General features: G+C 45.1%; 1 protein-coding gene across 3 annotated transcripts in view; it reads left to right on the top strand.

The window, feature by feature from the left end:
* Positions 1-19,613, top strand: part of tmco6 (transmembrane and coiled-coil domains 6) — a 38,826-nt gene that overhangs the window by 15,632 nt on the left and 3,581 nt on the right. Inside the window, exons 7-12 of one of the 3 annotated variants that reach the window (XM_080201247.1) lie at positions 3,470-3,586; positions 5,105-5,270; positions 7,467-7,647; positions 9,166-9,260; positions 11,247-11,417; positions 17,587-17,706. In XM_080201247.1, the coding sequence (XP_080057373.1) occupies positions 3,470-3,586; positions 5,105-5,270; positions 7,467-7,647; positions 9,166-9,260; positions 11,247-11,417; positions 17,587-17,706 (850 nt within the window). Of the gene's footprint in view, positions 1-3,469; positions 3,587-5,104; positions 5,271-7,466; positions 7,648-9,165; positions 9,261-11,246; positions 11,418-12,884; positions 12,967-17,586; positions 17,707-19,613 lie in introns of those variants that run through there. The other 2 variants (XM_080201248.1, XM_080201249.1) reach the window with 2 other exon arrangements.

The raw sequence follows: 19,613 nt of genomic DNA, 5'->3' as shown, positions 1-19,613 counted from the left end.
CTTACTTTCCTTTGTCATTTGTGCCACTTTACCTGTCTCTAATTTGTTCCCAACAGCATGAACTCTTGCTCTTTGATGTGGGAACAGCTGTCCATCGCATAGTAGGATGAGATGCCGGACAAAAGTACAATAGGCAAATCAAGAGCTTGTGGAGATGGGGTTAATATTTTAGCACAGGTAGAGGATTAGTTAATGGATAGAAAAATAAGAGTGGGCATTAGCAGGGCTTTTCAAGTTGGCAGGCAGTGACTAGTGGAATGCCACAAGGATTAGTGCTTTGGCAACGATGTTAATGACTTAGATGACGAGACAGAGTAATGCGTAATCGTTGATAGTAAGCTATGGGGAAAGGTAAGCTGTAGGGAGGATACAGACTACAAAAAGATTTAAACATGTTAGGTGAGCAGGCAACCAGATGACAGATGGAACATAATATAGTGAATGGTTTATTCACTTTGGTCATAAGAATAGGAAAGCAGAATATTTTTCTAAGGGTGAGAAATTTGTAAGTGTTGATGTTCGAAGAGACTTGGGTGTGTCTGTACAAGGAGCGCTGAAAGCTAGCATGCAGGTGCGGAAAGCAAGTTGGAAGGTGAATGGTATATTGGCCTTTATTGCAAGAGGATTGGAGTACAAAAATAAAGAAGTCTTGCTGTAGTCTTGTGGAGTTTTGAATGGCATCGAGCTAATAGATATTGCAAGCCCCAATCTGGAGCATTGAGCAATACACCAATTCTATAAATCCGGTTGTTTGTGGTTTAATGACTGGTAATAACAGGTATGAAAACTACTGGATTTTTAACAGAAACCTGGTTGGTTTTTTTTGCTCATGATGTTCAGGAAGTATAAGTAAAACCTGGGCTGCATTTTATCACTTTTTTTCCTTTTTATTCGTACCGGCTGGTCTTGTGCATTTTTACTTTTCAACTGGCTTAAAATTTTTGTTTATTAGTATCACAAATAGGCTTACATTAACACTGCAATGAAGTTACTGTGAAAATCCCCTACTCGCCACACTCTGGCACCTGTTCAGGTGCACTGAGAGAGAATTTAGCATAGCCAATGCATCTAACCAGCATGTCTTTCGGGCTGTGGGAGGAGCCCAGAGGAAACCCATGCAGATACAGGGAGAATGTGCAGACTCTGCACAGTGACCTAAGCTGGGAAGCGAACCTGGGTTCCTGGTGCTGTGAGGCAGCAGTGCTAACCATTGTGCCACTGTGCCACCCCTAACTGTCGTTAAGGATCAGATCAGAAACTTCGAAGTATTTTATGGAGTTAGCCTAGACCCCAATTTTTATTTTTGATTTTGGCATTAGGATGAGCATAAGGTGTTTCACTCCAGGTATGATTCAACTGACCCACGAGGAAGCTCTCATTAAAACAAACTTCATTTAAGAACACAGTTAGAATATAACAATGAATTAGCATAACTTTTAGCAATTAAAATTCTTAAATATGACAAAGTATAATTTTTAGCAGCTATCCATCTCTAGAATCCTCATAGACATGAATCCTTTTTTTGAATAAGTACAAAAAAAATGTTCACATGGATGCTAGATTTCCAGCCTTTTAGCACCTCTGGACAGAGATCCAGACACCTGTCTTCTGACTCTCATATAGCAATCTCCGGAGAAAGATCCACTCCCAACATTCGAATCTCAGGGAAAGAGACTTATTTCCTGGCAGATTCTGGTCTCCAACTCCAGAGAGGCACTGCTCTCTAATAACTCCCAGCAGCATTTGACTTGATTTTTCTGTATAAGCTTGGCTCCAGCTAGTCAGCTGAAATTATTGTTAATTTACCTATTCAAGGCCTACTCTGCAAAACCCCAGGGGAAAACACTAAAAACAGCAGAACACCATTTGTTTGGATTAAACAAACATTATAACAATTAGGGACAATTATACTGCTGCAGCGACAGTACAAAGCTGCCAGATATAAAGAACAAAAACAGCCCAGGAAACAGGCCCTTTGGCCCAAAGAGCCCGTGCCGCCATTTTAACATTACCAGTCCCCCCTCCACCCATGACCCTTATCTATGCTTATGGCATTCCACATTGAGGGAAAACTAATTTAGGGACAATTTATTACCTCCAATCAGCCTAATAGCACATCTTTGGGGTGTGGGAGGAAACCGGAGAAAACCCAAGCAAGCATAGGGAGAATGCGCAAACTCCCACAGACACAGCAGCACAGGTAATTTAAAAAACTGCTTAAACAGATCCAGCAAAAGAAACATGGCAAGCAGAGTCCTTAAAGGCACAGTATCGTCATGCTATCTGCTAGTTTTATCAATTTTATCTTTTCCCCTTGCTGTCTGACCACCTCAATTCTCTGAGCAGTTTTCAGGTCATTCAGCCCTATAACTCCTTCTGATTAGAATTTGTCTTGTTTCTCTTCTTACCTGTCCCTTTCCTTTTTCAAGTGGTGATTTGCAGTGACAGCCATAGGATGTCAGCTGTGGCTCAGTGGGCTGTTCTCTCTGGCCTCTGAGTTAGAGGACAGTGGGGCTTGTCCAGATACTTAAGCAAAGCATCTAGGCTGAGACTCCAAATGCAGTGCCGAGGGAAGGTTGCACTGTTGAAGCTGCTGTGATTCCGGTGAGCACGGTGGACCTGTCTGCCCTGCCCCTCCTCTGCCAGCTCTCAGTAGTGGAGGGCTTTGTGTCCCATGGGTCCAGAGGCACCCGCCAGGCTCACTGTTTGACTTCAATTCAGATTAGATATCAGTGTCTGCAAGAACAGAAAGGGGGAAAGGAGTTCTCCCCTGTTTCCCATTCATTATTTATTCCTCGGGTATGATTATTAAGACAGTTAATCTTCTCAAAATCCCCGTGGGTGCTTGCTGTGCCCAAACAGCTGTGCTTCTGACAGCACAACAGAGATTACACTTCAACCAAAAGCTATTCCTTTGGCTGTAACCTGAGGCCATATAAAGTGCCAGACAAGTTTGTCTAATCATCTTTTAAAACTTCAGTTCTGTTGAAGAATGCAGAGTAGAAATTTTAGCAAGTCATTTCACTTTACAAATGCTGACTGACTTGTTGGGAATATTTCCGCCTCTTTTTTATTTTGGGTTTTTAAGCACCTTCAATTTTGTAGTGCTTCTCAGTTGGAAGGAGTTTGTGTCATTTAGTTGTGATGCTGATTTCCTGTCACTAGAGGGTGATGGTGCACTGTGTGATGCACTATTTACAGAATAGTTACAGGGCTGGAACAACAAACAGCATTTCTTTTGTTAAAACAGCTCACCTACCTCCCCTGCCGCGCCCTCTGCCTCTCATCACACCTGCTCTGCTCTGTATCCACAAACCTATCTGAAATGCAATCGGCCTCTGTGACTTCCAGAGGTTAGGAAAGGCACTATGTAGATGCAGGTTCATTCCGTTGGACGTTGTCCTGGGAGCTGTGGATTCACAGTCTCCTTTCCTCTCCATTGCTAACCAATGTATTTGTTTTCTCGCAGTGCTGTTCTGGAAGCCAATCTGACTCCACATTTGATCCATTTGTTGGACCTGGACTGTGAGTTTGGGATGCAGACAGCTGTGGAGTGTGCCTGGTGCTTGCATTACATCGTGAGTAGGTAAAAAGCCAATAGTCATTTCCACTGGGTTGCACTCCCTTGTTTCACACCCCATTGCACTCCCTGTCCTATTTACCCAGTATACTGGTATCCCTGCTGACTTAGATTCTCAGTAACAGCGCAAGGATTCTTCAACATGTTATCGGTGTAAAGTTCACATCAGAGCTTAACTATTCTAATCCCAGTTCTCCACACATCACACTTTCAACTTTTTAATATTTTTCAAACGTGTGCTAAAATGTAATTTTTTTAACAATAATCTTGAGATATGGGTATCACCAGCAAGGCTTATAATTTTTACCCAAACTATGTTGTTCTGTAAGCTCAGTAACTTGCTGGGCTCCTTCATAGGAAGTAACCATTTCTGCAAAAGGAGCAAAAATATTTTTGTTCTCTCCTTCACCATAACAATGCCCTTCCATCCCTGGTACCGTGATAGTAAATTGATATCATTATCATGTCTAATAAACAATACCCAATCTGCCCACACAACTCTTAATTATGGCTTATCCAAGTTTTGTAAAATGCATTGTCACAATCTACATTCAGTGTGCCAGATGTAAAACCCGGATTCTCATTTGGTTTTCCTATCCTGAATCCTGTTTGTAAGGATCCTTGTGCTCATAGCCCTGGGTGCAGGAGTGTCCAAGCTGGGTGGAGAGGAAATGGTTTAGTGCTATTATTGCAAAGCTATTAAACCAGATATTTAGCTAATGTTCTGTGGAGCTGGATTCAAATCCCATGGGAGATAGTGGAATTTGAATTCAATAAAAAATATCTGGAATTAAGAATCTACTGATGACCATTGTTGATTGTTGGAAAAACCTATCTGGTTCTCTAATGTCCTTTAGGGAAGGAAATCTGGCGTCTTTGCGTGGTCTGGTGTACATGTGACTCCAGAGCCACAGCAATGTAGTTGACTCTCAACTACCCTCCAAGGGCAATTAGGGATGGGCAATAAATGCTGGCCCAGCCATCAATGCCCATGTCCCATGAATTAATAAAAGAAAATGACTGAGGTCTGAAGTGATGAGTGGAGCAGCGGCGATTCCTGCACTGCACTAACCCTGATCTGTAAAATCACTGATTGATTCCACGCTGCTTTGCAGGTTTGGTCTTTACCTGTTGTTCCCTCTAAGCCTTTCTGCTTTGGGTAATTTAATACGGTTGCGTTCACACTGTGGGTTCATGCACTGAACCTCAAATTCAAAGACTCAAAAGTGACTCCATCAACAAGAGAGCTTCTTCTCTTTACAATTAGGGCCTTGACTCCAGATACAAACTGCATTTACACTATAACTATAACCCAAAGTCAAACCATGCAGTGTAAGTGTGCAATTGTACTGGGGTGTGTGGTCCAAGAGGTTTCTCCAACTGCATATAACCAGTTCTGCTCGAAGGCCTGTGTTTACTCCTGAGATATTGATCAGCAGCCTGTTCACTCTGTATCACTGCTGCCCGTTGCCCGTACGTGCTGTGCATTCTGAGAGCTGGGCTTTCCTTTAATTTGTCTTTAAGGAAACCACAAGAGGGTCGGTTAATCAAAACAGTCTGTTGTCTCTGTTGCAGTAGTGTAAACTGTGAGTGCGTGATCTCCCAGAACCTCGTACGCCAAGCTGTAATACTGCTGATTGCACTGGGCAAAGCCATTGAGTCAGGCATAACAACAGATGGTGTGGAATTGGTAAGTAGAGCTGGGAGATCATTAACTTATCCCCTTGTGTCGCTAGCTGTTCAGTGCTGGGAAAATGTCCGTGTACAACAGAGAGAAAAGAGGAAAGACTCAAATTGTCTATTTCACAACCTCCCAAAGCAACTAGTGAAAAACTGTTGTGTTTTTTCTTGTGTAATCACAATATCGTCCCTTGGTTGTGAGCACTGTTGCTTCTTAATCAGAAGGTTGTGGCTTCAAATCCCATTCTAGGACTTGAACCCAAAAATCAAGGTGGATACTCAAGTGCAGTACTGCCATATTTCCAACATTGCAATGGTGACTACATTTTGAACATATTTTAATAAGCTATAAGGTATTTTGGGATGCCCGATAGTTGTTTAAAATGCTACGTAAAAGCTAGCCTGTCTTACACTGTTGTAAATTTTTAACACAATAAGAAGTCTCTCAACACCAGGTTAAAGTCCAACAGATTTATCTGGAATCACGAGCTTTTGGAGCGCTGTTCCTTTACCTGATTTGCTCACAGCAAGTTCCCCCACACAGCAGTGTGATAACCAGATGATCTCTTAGTATTGTTGTTGATTGAAGGTGAGATGGCGACGGTTGGGGGTGGGGGGGGCAGAGGTGGAGGACAACAATAGCAACTCAAAATGGAAGAGGACCTCGCACCCAAACAATCCCACTTCATCAGTCATGGAAACTGACCCTTTATATGCGCTGAGAAAACTATTTAAACTTCGGTCACATAAGAAATAGGAGCAGGAGTAGGCCATCTAGCCCCTCGAGCCTGCCCCGCCATTCAATAAGATCATGGCTGATCTGAAGTGGCTCAGTTCCACTTTCCCGCTTTCTCCCCATAACCCTTAATCCCCTTGCCTACCAAAAACCTATCTACCCGCGTCTTAAATATATTTAGCGAGGTAGCCTCAATGGGCAGAGAATTCCAGAGATTCACCACCCTTTGAGTGAAGAAGTTCCTCCTCAACTCCGTTCTAAACTGCACCCCCCTCTTATCTTGAGGCTGTGCCCTCTAGTCATGCTGTCCTTTCTGAGTGGGAAGAACCTCTCCACCTCTACCCTATCCATCCCTTTCATCATCTTATATGTCTCAATGAGATCTCCCCTCATCCTTCTAAACTCTAACGAGTACAAGCCTAGTTTATTTAGCCTCTCCTCATAGCTCAATCCCCTCAACTCTGGTATCAGCCTAGTGAACCTCCTTTGCACTCCCTCCAAGGCCAAAATATCCTTGCGCAGGTGCGGCGACCAAAACTGCACACAGTACTCCAGCTGCGGCCTCACCAATGCCCTGTACGGTTGCAGCAAGACCTCCCTACTTTTATATTCAATCCCCCTCGCTATGAAGGCCAGCATCCCATTTGCCTTCCTGACCACCTGCTGCACCTGTAGGCTGGGTTTTTGCGACTCATGCAAAAGGACCCCCAGGTCCCTCTGTACCGTCGCCTGCAACGAGTGGGCGAGGACTTGGCAGATGGAATACCATGTTGGCAAGTGTGAGGTTATCCACTTTGGTAGGAATAATGGTAGGAAGGACTACTACTTACAGGGCGAAAAGCTGCAGCATGCGATGGTGCAGAGGGACCTGGGGGTCCTTGTGCATGAGTCGCAAAAACCCAGCCTACAGGTGCAGCAGGTCACGATCCTGTGGAAACGAGATTTTGGGGTTGAGTGTTCCGAAGCAGCAATCACTACCTTGGAGCTCAGACTGATTTCTCAGAGCACTGCGAGACCCCTGTAAATTACTGGGGGTTTTATTTTGTTGAAGGGTTTGGCCTAATGGACTGCTCCTTGAGGTCCAATTGCTGCTGCAAAAAAAAGCCTGTAAAAAGATGTCTTTTTATTAGCCCCCCGCCCCCACCCTGCTCCCTTCCCCCACCATCCCGCCACAAGGGTGGGGTGGGTACACTCAACTTCTTCCTGTTCCCCCAGTCAACAACTGAAGGCTCTGTTACCACCATACACTCCTCCCCCTCCCCCAGGCAAGTTCAACAGACCTTGTACCCTCCAGTTTTCATCCAGGAAGTCTGATGGAGTTAGAATGGGAAAATGTGTCTTGAAAGTGCTGATTTAGACAAAGCAGAATTCAGCCATCCATTTCAGCTGATGTTAAAACCATCCCCACACTTGCAGAACATTTATCTGGCTCAAATTCTAAATCTCACGTTTCTCTTCCTGCCACTTCAGCTGATCTACCCCGTGGCCCGTTGCTTGGGAAACCTGATTGTGGGCGATGGACCAGCCCGGTCCAAAGTCCATTCGCATGCTAGGGATGTGCTGTGGGCACTGAGCACGTTCGCCAGCCGGTTTCTGCAGTCACGTCCATTTGTGACTCGGGAATGCCTCTGGCTTCTCAACAACCTCACCGGTGAGTCTATGTCAAAATAATTAACAGAAGCTGCATTAACTATAAACAGGGAAACATTCCTACCACAAACATCGTACTGGTGGAAAAGGAGAGAGAATCAGAGTTAACTTTTCAGGTTGATAACTTTTTGTCAGAATTGATATTTGCCAATGCTGCCAATCTGTGTTGCATTTATGGAATATTCTGGTTTTATTTTAGATTTCCAGCACTGTGTGTATTTTACTTCCGTTCTGTGCCCTTGTGTAATGTATCTTCCTTGAGTCTGGTGAATTCTACGTCACTGTAATTGGGTGAAATTTTTATCTCAGTATGTGCAAACTTAGAACCTTCGAGCCCCTCGAGTCTTTTCAGCTATTCAGTCAGATGTCAGATTCGAGTGTTGTCAGAGATGAGATACTTCAGTTATGAGAAGAGATTGGAAAAAGTTACAGCCCTTCTCTTTGAAATATAGAAGTTTAAGGGGTAGCAGGGAGATGTTCAAGATGATAGGTTGTGATAGAGTGGATAGCGTCAAATATTTCCTTTTGGTGAATTGGTTGATTACCAACAGTCATAGATTTAAAATCACTGGCAAGAAATGTACCTACATGAAAAGGTGATCGAAGCTCATTCCATTAATAATTTTAATAAGGAATTGGACCTGGAGATAAAGGACTTAGTTATCCACAAAAAGACAGACATACTGGACATTCTCTCTTCCACCTTCTTCCATAAGGAAAAAGGTACAAAAGTCTGAGGTCATGTACCAACCAACTCAGCTTCTTCCCTGCTGTTGTCAGACTTTTGAACGGTATTATCTCACACTAAGTTGATCCTTCTCTACACCCGAGCTATGACTGTAACACTGGTTTTCTGAGGTGACGGGAAATGTTGACAGAGTCAATGGATGGGAGGTTTGCGTGATAGACTGGGCGATGTTCATAACCCTTTGCCATTTCTTGCGGCCTTGCTCAGAGCAAGAACCATACCAAGCTGTGATGCACTCAGAAAAGATGCTTTCTACAATGCATCTGTAAAAGTTAGAGTCGTAGCAGACAGGCCAAATTTCCTTAGCTTCCCAAGAAAGCAGAGACGTTGGTGGGCTTTCTTAACTATAGCGTCAGTGTGGAGGGACCAGGGCAGGTTGTTGGTGTTGATGTTGGACACCTAGAAGCTTAAAGCTCTTGACCACTTCCACTTCATCCTGTTGATAAACACGGGGGCATGTCCTCCATTATGCTTCCTGAAGCTGATGACTATCTTCCTCATTTTTCTGACATTGAGGGAGAGATTATTGTCGTCGCACCAGTTCACCAGATTCTCTCTTCCCTGTATTCCATCTCATCAATGTTTGCGATCAGACCCACTGCAGCCTATTCATCCTTTCCTGCTAAGTGTAGCCTTTCAATTCTGCTGTTGAATCTCAATTTTATTCTAAATTCTGTTGCTAGTGTGCACCATGTGATAGGAAAAGCCTACAGAATGTTAGTTTGTGTGTCTGTGTTTGTGTATTTTTAATGACAATGTTACTCACTGTAGCTGGTGATGAACAATTCTGCTCGGCCATCTTCTACCTTAATCTGGTTCCAGTCTTGCTCCAGCTTATCCCTTTCTCTGGTGGGATAAATACTCTGGTAAGTTTGCACCTTGCTGTATATTTGAATTTGCCTGACACTACAAATTATATATTCTGGTTTCCAAATCCTTCCATGCTCTCACGCCTCCCAATCTCCTTACAGCCATTCCTGATGGGTGGCACAGTGGTTAGCACTGCTGCCTTCAGCAACAGGGACCCGGGTTCGATTCCCAGCTTGGACCACTATCTGTGCTGAGTCTGCAAGTTCTCCTTGTGTCTGCATGGGTTTCCTCCGGGTACTCCGATTTCCTTGCACAGTCCGAAATACATGCTAGTCAAGATGCGCATTGGCCATGCTAAATTGCCCCTCAGTGTACCCAAATTGGTGCAACTAGGGAATTTTCACAGTAATTTTGATGCAGTGTTAATGTAAACCTACTTGTGACGCTAATAAACAAACTTCTCAGATGCCTGCACTCTTCCAACTCTGAACCCTTGCACATTCCTGAATTTCATTACTTAACCAGTGGGCTAAACTCTGAAATCCTTTCCTAAACCCTCTCTCACCAGCTTTTGACCACCCAAACTAACGTGACTTGGCATCACATTTTGCCTGATAACTACTGCAGCGTACTGTCTAAATGCAAGTTGTTGTTGTACATTTGTATATGTTAAAAGGGGGCAAGAAAAGATCTTTTGGCCAATCAACACCCACTCTTTACTCTCCCAGGCTCTCGTCCAATTGCATTTTGATCTTTCCTATCTTTACGTGGACACTATAAGGGAGAAGTAGACCAATTAGCCCAACCTGTCCTGGTGGAGGTTTTAGCTCCGCATGAGCAATAACTCCCATCCCATTTGCTATAAATCCAGCAGGGAACTCAGGAGAAACTCCTTCAATCAGAGTGGTCAGAATAGTCCTGACAAGGTGGACATAGACATGTTTCCGCTGGTCAGGGAATTAATAACACGCGGCCACAGTCTCATTTAAAGTCTATTTATTTGTCACAAGTAAGTCTTGTATTAACACTGCAATGACATTACTGTGAAATTCCCCTAGTCGCCACACTCCAGCACCTGTTCAGGTCAATGCACCCAATGAGCACATCTTTCAGAATGTGGGAAGAAACTGGAGCACCCAGAGGAAACCCATGCAGACATGGGGAGAATGTGCAAACTCCACACAGACAGTGACCTGGGTCCCTGGCGCTATGAGGCAGCAGTGCTAACCACCATGCTACCCCTGAGATGAGAAATGTTTTCACTCGAACAGCGTTGTGAATCTTTGGAATTCTCTATCCCAGAGAGCTGTGGATGCTTCATTGTTGAGTATGTTTAAGGCTGGGGTTGACAGATTTTTGGTATCTCAGGGAATTAAGCGATATGCAGAGCAGAAGCCAGAGATCAGCCATGATCATGTTGAATGGTGGAGCAGGCTCGATGGACCGTGTGGTCCACTCTTGCTTCTATGTTTTAACATTCTTTAAAGGTATAAATCATTATCCATGGAGTGGTTGAATGAATAGCATGATGCATTAAAGTGGAACTGAATAAATCTACAAATGACAAAATAATAGGATTCTTTGAGAGGGATGGGTGGAGACTCGTGGAGGACCGTGAGTGGCACAGTGGTTAGCTCTGTTTCCTCAAGCTTCAGGGACCGGGGTTCAATTCACGGCTTGGGTCACTGTCTGGAGTTTGCACATTCTCCATGTGTCTGTGTGGGTTTCCTCCAGGTGCTCCGGTTTCCTCCCACAGTCCAAAGATGTGCAGGTTAGGTGGATTGGCCATACTAAATTGCCCCTTAGTGCCAGGGGACTAGATATCTTAAATGCATAGGATTATGGGGTTAGGGTCTGGGTGGGATTGTAGTCAGTGCAGACTCAACGGGCCAAATGGCTTCCTTCTGCACTGCAGATTGTATGATTTTATAAACACAGGCATGGCCAGTTAGGCCGAAAAGCCTGATTTTCTGCTGTTAATTTAGTGTAATCTTCATGTCACTCGATGTTTGAGAGAGTGTGCTTGTGTGTGCTCAACACAGGTTTTGATGCTGTTGGGTAATTTTGCGGAGATGGGGCCTGAGTACTGTGAGAAGCTGCAACTTCAGACAGACATTTTTCCTGCCCTTTGTACCACCCTTAGGACAGCAGACTCAGAAGCTGTGCGTCTGACACTTGAAGTACTGAACCTGATTCTTTCACATTGTCAGCAGGTGAGACCATTTCTTGTTGCTCATGTAAAGCTGGTTGTTTAGTCTTAGTACTGTTCGTGTTTTAATGAACTCTCCACATGCTCATTGTCAGTTAATTGCCACAATTTATATTTTAGTGTTTGGCATGCTTCTTTTGAAATTTTAAATCAGTATTAACAGGTTCCCCTACAAAACAGTCCAGTGCATAGTCACAGAATCACTACAGTGCAGAAGGAGGCCATTCGGCCCATCAAGCCTGCAGGACCAACAATCCTACCCCGTATATTTACCCTGCTAGTCCCCCTGACACTAAGGGACAATTTACCATTCCTAATCTACTTAACCCGCATATCTGTGGGAAGAAACTGGAGCACCCGGAGGAAACCCATGCAGACACGGTGAGAATGTGCAAATTCCACACACAGTGACCTGAAGCTGGGAATCGAACCCGGGTCCCTGGCACTGTGCCAACCACCGTGCTGCTCCATTCTTTTTGATTCCCAAAATCATCTCTTCTGCTGTTCCTTGTGCTGCCCAGGGTTCATTTCACATCTGTTAGTTAGTACCCACACTTGCAGTGTATTTGTGTGTAATTGTGAGATATGGGCATCACTGACAATTCCAGTATTTATTGCCCATCCCTAATTGCCCTTGAGAAGATGATGGAGGACTGATTCATCTAACTTGCACACTTTGGGAATCCACCTAACTTACACATTTGAAGCAATTTGGTGAAAGGCTGTGGTGTAGATTAGGGAACGAGTTCCAGAAAATTGACCCAGCAATGACAAATATACTTTTCAGTCAGAAGAGGGTGTGACTTTGAAGGGAACTTGAAGATTATGATGTTCATTCATTGGCTGCTCCTGTCCTACGTGGAACAGGTCCTGGGAGTTACTGCAGTGCGTTTTGTAAATGGTGCCACAGAGCTGTGGTGCTGGAGGAGTAAATATTTAATCTGTTGGATGGAATGCCAGTCAAGCGGGAGTTGGGGAGGGATGGGGGCAGGGTTGCTGCTTTGTCCTGGATAGTGTCACATTTGTGTGGTATTGAGGAATTCTGATTGAGAGGGTCCCGGTGCTGAGTGGGCTATCAGCCCCAATAGTTGGGGTGCTGCAACCCAGCCTGTGAGGTACGAGCCCTTAAAGGAGAAAAATTGAACTGAACTTTTATCTTTCTTTAGGATCTAATGGCCTGCTGCTGTATAATGGCACAGTGATTAGCACTGCTGCCTCTCAGCGCCAGGGACCGGGTTTGGTTCCCAGCTTGGGTCACTGTCAGTGTGGAATTTGCACGTTCTCCCTGTGTCTGCGTGGGTTTCTCTGGGTACTCTGGTTTCCTCCCACAGTCTGAAAGACATGCTGGTTAGGTGCATTGGCGTGCTAAATTCTCCCTCAGTGTACCCGAATAGGCACCGGAGTGTGGCCACTCAGGGATTTTCACATAACTTCATTGCAGTGATAATGATTCAGTCTATTTTCTCCCCAGCTGTAAGGCCCTCACTTGAGCCTTAGTTCTCATTGATAAAGAGGATAGTCTGGTGGTCCAGATGCCCCATTGCCAATTCACATTCCTGGCAACTTATGACTTGCACACATTTTGAACTGAAGGGTGCAGGAAAGACTCTAACCAGCCAGGTAAGCTGCAAGATGCATTGATCAAGCAAGCTTTGGCCCATCTGTAGGGTTTTGCTCCCCCATTGCTTTGACTGGAGCTCTGCCAGTCAGTACCGAGTTTCATTATATATAAAAAGTATTCAGGGACAGACACAAACGTTCAATTTCCTGCTCCCTGCATGCCTCCTTTTTAAAATTTATGAATCCCTTTCAAGTACCACTTGAACAGATGGCAAAAACTGATCATTAAATAGTGTCCCTAGTCAGACTTTGATTCAAATGCTAGAAAATGTACGTGCGCTGACTTGAATCCTTAAAGATGCCCTTCCGAGCTGCTGGCACATGCTGCTGTTGTCTGGCTTTTAGATTTGGAAAGGGATTGCCATGAAAAGGCATCCTGAGGTGAAGGGATGTCACCATGTCAGAACGTTCATCACTAAATTAGTGGCATGATCTCGCGTTTACAGAGGCAACAAGGTGAAGGCCATCCCGCAGAGTATTAAAACTGTCAAGTCTGGAGGTACAGATGAAGGGTTTGAGTCACGAGAGAGAGCACTTCAGGGCAGAGCTCTAGAGTTTTCCAGCCCAGGGAGTGTGGCCAATAATGGAACAGTAAAGACCAACAATGGACAGGGGCAATAGGAAACAGAAGCAGGGGTAGGCCAATCAGCTCCTCGTGCCTGCTTCACACCTGATCTTCTACCTCAATTCTCAATTGGTCAATTGTCCAGCACTATGCTAATATTGCTTAGCGTCTTTAGTAACTAGAAATCTATCCATGTGTGTCTTGAACAAACTCAATAACCCTCGACAGCTTCTGGAGTAGATAGTCCCAAAGATTCACCATCATTTGAGTGAAGAAATTCCCCCCCATCTCAATTTTAAATGGCATGCCGCTTATTTCAGAAACTGTGCCCCTCATTCTAGACCCTCCTGCTCCCCCAGCCAGGGGAAACCTCCTGCCTGCATCTACCCTGTCAAGCTCTGAATTTTGTATGTTTCAGGGAGATTGTCACTCCTTCCTCTAAATTCTAGAAATACAGGACCACTCACCTCAATCTCCCCTCACTGGACAATCCCATCATCCCATAAATGTTGAGAGGAATAGATAGGGTGGATTCTCAGAGGCTATTTCCCCAGGTTGAAATGGTCGCTACGAGAGGACACAGGTTTAAGGTGCGGGGAGGAAAGTACAGAAGTGATGTTAGGGGTAAGTTTTTCACTCAGAGGGTGGTGAGTGAACGGAATCGGCTGCCGTCAGTGGTGGTGGAGGTGAACTCGCTGGGGTCTTTTAAAAGACTTCTGGATGAGTATATGGGGTTTTATGGGATTGGGGGTTATAGATAGGTGTTGATGTGATCGGTGCAACTCGTGGGCCAAAGGGCCTGTTTGTGTTGTAGTGTTCTATGTTCTATCCCAGGGATTAGAAATCATAGAAACCCTAAGTGCAGAAAGAGGCCATTTGGCCCATCGAGTTTGCATCGAACACAATCTCTCGCAGGCCCTACACCTATATCCCTACATATTTTACCCCACTAATCCCTTTAACCTACGCATCCATGGAACTAAGGGGCAATTTCTTAGCATGGCCAATCAACCTAACCCACACATCTTTGGACTGAGGGAGGAAACCCACACAGACCTGGGAGAATATGCAAACTCCACCCAGACAGTTATCTGAGCCGAGAATTGAACCCTGTTCCCTGGAGCTGTGAAGCAGCAGTGCTAACCACTGTGCTACCATGCTGCCCGTGCCCAGTTTTCTCAGGGATTAGTCTGGTGGACGTTTGTTGCATTTCCTCTATGGCTCCTACATCCTTCCTTGTAGGCGACCATAACCGTACGCAATATTCCAGGACTGGTCTCATCAAGGCTCTACACAATTGTAGCAAAATACCTTTACTTCTCTTCTCAAATCCTCTTGTAAGAAATGAAATGTCAACATACCATCTGCCTTCCTACCTGTTTGCTTCACCTGACTCATGAACAAGGACACTCCAGTCCCTTTGAACATTCAACACTTGAAAATCTCTCTCATCATTTTAAAAATGCTCTGCATTTCTGTTTTTCCTACCAGATTTGGTAATTTTACATTTTTCCACATTATATTACCTCTGCCATGTTCTTGTCCACTCGCTTAGCCTACACTCCCTTGAAGCCTCTTTGCTTCCTCCTCACAACTCAGATTCTTAAGGCCCAAGACACACAGAATGACAAGTGAAGAGCAGCAACCGAGCGGCACAGTGGTTAGCACTGCTGCCTCAGAGCGCCAGGGACCCAGGTTCAATTCCAGCCTCGGGCCACTGTCTGTGGAGTTTGCACATGCTCCCCATGTCTACTTGGGTTTCCTCCGGCTGCTCCGGTTTCCCCTCAGTCCAAAGAGATGCAGGTTAGGACGATTGACCCTAGTGTCAGTGAGATTAGTGGGGTAAGTATGTGGGGGTTACAAGAATAGGGCCTGTGTGGAATTGTGGTTGGTGCAGGCTCGATGGGTCGAATGGCAGCCTCCTACACTGTAGGGATTCTATGATAGGCCACTAGTGGTCCTGGGCTCCTTGTGGGCACCACCATTGTAACATAACAATTAAGATTGCTCTGGGAGCCTGGTGGGTGTCTCATCAGGCTATCCCAATGGATTTTCAGATGTTGTTGAAATTGGTACGTTGTTGTTCTGTGCTGCACAAGGGCTTTATTTATTTTCATTCATTCAGTTTTGTATCTGACAGGCGCCTTGTGCCCAAGTGCCTGCTTCATCTAACTGCTGAGAGATGCACAATAGGTAGATTATGCAGTGCTTAGTGTCCCCCTACAGGGGTGCATACTTCCTGCTAACCTGAACCTGGCAAATGAAGAGGCAACTGGCCAGAGCTCAGGCTCAGAGACTCCCACGTGTGCTTGCTGCTGTTTGCATTTATAGGGTTAATCCTTACAGATTTTCAGCCCTGGTTGGCTTGTGGCTTCTTCAATATTTTTATAATGAATGTTCATGTGATATAGGAGCGGTACTAGGCTATTCAGCCCATCGTGTCTGCTCTGCCATTTGATCACGGGTGATATGCTCCTCATCCCCATTCTCCTGTCTTCTCCCCATAACCCTTCAACCCATTACCAAGTAAAAATCTGTCTAACTCCTCAAGTTTGCTCACTGTCCCGGCATCCACCACACTTTGGGGCAGTGAATTCTACAGAGTCACAACCCTTTTAGGCCAGGTCATTGAGTGTCTTTAAGACAGAGGTAGATAGGTTCTTGATTGATAAGGGGATCAGGGGTTATGGGGAATAGGCAGGAGAATGGGGATAAGAAAAATATCAGCCATGATTGAATGGCGGAGCAGACTTGATGGGCTGAGTGGCCTAATTCTGCTCCTATGCGTTATGGTCTTATGGTTTTTGGGAGAAGTAGTTTCTCCTCAACTCTGTTTTAAATTTGCTACCCCTTATCCAAATATTATGACCTCTCGTCCTAGAATGTTCCACAAGAGGAAGCATCCACTCCACGAGAAGCAGAGAAACAGGCCATTCAGCCCTTTTAGTTCATGCTAGTGTTTATGCCCCACAGGAGCCTCCTCCCACCTTAATTCATCCCACCCCAATCGGCATAACCTTCTGTTCATTTGTCCCTCCTGTACTACTTTAGCCATTATGCGTATCTGTAATCTGCCTCAATTTCTTGTGATAAAGACATTTCTGCCAAAATTCACATTGAATTCATTTGTGACTGCTCTATGTTCACTGCCTTGTTTTCTTGGGAAGTGAAAACATCTGTGTCTGCCTTATCAAACCCCTTCTTAATTTGTCACCAGTTCTCATATTCCTTAAACGGTTCAGTGTTTGAACATTAGAGCCCTAAAAAAATTACAGCACAGGAGGCCATTCGATCCATCTTGTTATGCTAGACTGAGGACACCCAGTTGCCCTTTCTAATCTCACCTTCCTGCACCTGGTCCACAGCCTTGTAGCTGAACTTGCAGATGCAGATAGTTTATAAAAGAGTTGAGGGCTCTGCCTCCACCCCCAACTCAGACAGCGAATTCCAGACACCCACCGTCCCCTGCATAAAAACAAAAAAGTTCTTCCTCATGTCTCCTCTTCACCTACTGCCCCTTGTCTTGAGTCAATGTCCCCAGTTCTAGAATTCTTCACCAAGGGAAACAATTTAATCCTGTCTATCTCTTCCCCTCATCATTTTGTTTATTCCTTGACCGTCAAAATCCTGGAACTCCTTTCCTCTCAGCACTGAGGATGTACTTACATTGCTCAGAGTGCAAAGGTTGAAGAAGGCGTGTCACCATCATGTCCCAAGGGCAGTTCAGGTGGAAAATAAATGCTGGCTTTGCCAGTAACATGCACAGTCCAAAAACGTTTCCTTTTAAAGCACTCAGTTGCAAAAGAATATAAGAGAATGGTACGGAAATGTTCCTGTAGAACTGCAGACTGGTCTCGGGTCAGATCCTCAGTCTTTTTACCGCATGTCCTATGACACAGTGTTTTAGTTTGTAAATTCAATGATACATTCTGCACACTTTTTATTATGCCCATTTGATATTTGATTGGTAAATCTCCAACTCTGACAGGCCTATGTGTTGTTTGCAAATCAAAGTGGGATCTCTGCCCTTGAGGCGATCCAGTACAACAGCAATGAGGAGATCCGGGTCCGAGCCAACTATTTAATGGACAGATACTTTACACACAAGGTAAGGATTCAGTGCTGATGGAACAACTGGGCAACTCCATAGATGTGGGTATGCCGGCGTTGGACTGGCGTAAACACAGTAAAAAGTCTGACAACACCAGGTTTTAGTCCAACCTATTTATTTGATAATATACTCACAAGCTTTCGGGGTTAGTCCCTTCGTCAGGTGAATGGAGAGTTCTGGCCTCAGACAGAGCATATAAAGCACAGACAGTTTAGAGATTACTGATTAGAATGCGAATCCTTACACCTAACCTGCTGTTCAAGACCTGAAGTGGCTGATAATGTGAGTGGAAGGAGCACTGATCACAGTTTAAAGAGATGTGTATTGTCTCCAGACAGTACAGTAAGTGAGGTTTTGCAAACCCAGGCAAGTCACGGGGGTTACAGATAGTGCGACATGAACCCAAGATCCCTGTTGAGACCGTCCTCATGTGTGCGGAACTTGGCTATCAGTCTCTGTTCAGCGACTCTGCGCTGTCGTGTGTCGTGAAGGCCGCCTTGGAGAATGCTTACCCGAAGGTCAGAGGCTGAATGCCCGTGACCACTGAAGTGTTCACTAACAGGAAGGGAACAGTCTTGCCTGGTGACTGTCGAGCGATGTTCATTCATCCGTTGTCGTAGCGTCTGCATGGTCTCCCCAATGTACCATGCTTCGGGACATCCTTTCTTGCAACGTATCAGGTAGACAATGTTGGCCGAGTTGCAAGAGTATTTACCATGTACCTGGTGGATGGTATTCTCACGTGTGATGATGGTATCCATGTCGATGATCCGGCATGTCTTGCAGAGGTTGCTGTGGCAGGGTTGTGTGGTATTGTGGTCACTGTTCTCCTGAAGGCTGGGTAGTTTGCTGCGAACAATGGTCTGTTTGAGGTTGTGTGGTTGTCTGAAAGCAAGAAGTGGGGGTGTGGGGATAGCCCTGGCGAGATGTTCGTCTTCATCAATGATATGTTGAAGACTCCGGAGAAGTACTGGACGACGAAGGGTACTCTGTCCACTGTGTCCTGTGTTTGCCTTCTGAGGAGATCGGTGCGGTTTTTCGCTGTGGCGCATCGGAACTGCCGATCTATGAGTCGAGCACCATATCCTGTTCTTATGAGGGCATCTTTCAGGGTCTGGAGGTGTCTGTCATGATCCTCCTCATCTGAGCAAATCCTGTGTATACGGAGGGCTTGTCCATAGGGAATGGCTTCTTTAACATGTTTAGGGTGGAAACTGGAGAAGTGGAGCATTGTGAGATTGTCTGTGGGCTTGTGGTACAGTGAGGTGTTGAGGTGACCGTCCTTAATGGAGATGCGTGTGTCCAAGAATGCAACTGATTCTGGGGAGTAGTCCATGGTGAGTCTGATGGACAGTTCCACCTTTCAGTGAGACCCTGACTGATCTGTAACCGAGCCCCATATACCTGCCTTTGTTCCAGATCCTTTAATACCATTGGTTAACAAAAATCTACCAAGTTTACTCTTTGCGCTCCTCCCTGACTCCGAGAAGATCTGCCACTGATATTTAGGCCAGTTCCCCTGGTCCCAGACTCCCCAACCAGGGGAAATAGTTTCTCTCTATCTATTCCTTAATATTTTGAAAAGTTTGATCAAATCAGCCTTTAACCATTACAGGAAGAGAAGCACAGGATCTAAAAAGTGAAGTTTATTTATTGGTCACGAGTAAGGCTTACATGAACACTGCAGTGAAGTTACTGTGAAATTCCCCTAGTAGCGCCTGTTTGGGTCAATGCACCCTAACCAGCACATCTTTCAGACTGTGGGAGGAAACTGGAGCACCCCGAGGAAACCCACACTGACACGGGAAGAATGTGCAGACTCCACACAGACAGTGACCCAAGCCAGGAATCGAACCCGGGTCCCTGGTGCTATGAGGCAGCAGTGCTAACCACTGTGATGTCTA

The sequence above is a fragment of the Carcharhinus amblyrhynchos genome, chromosome 13 (assembly GCF_965287045.1).
Source record: "Carcharhinus amblyrhynchos chromosome 13, sCarAmb.v2.hapA, whole genome shotgun sequence".
NCBI classification, from domain to species: domain Eukaryota; kingdom Metazoa; phylum Chordata; class Chondrichthyes; order Carcharhiniformes; family Carcharhinidae; genus Carcharhinus; species Carcharhinus amblyrhynchos.
This window is presented reverse-complemented; position numbering and strand designations above follow the sequence as displayed.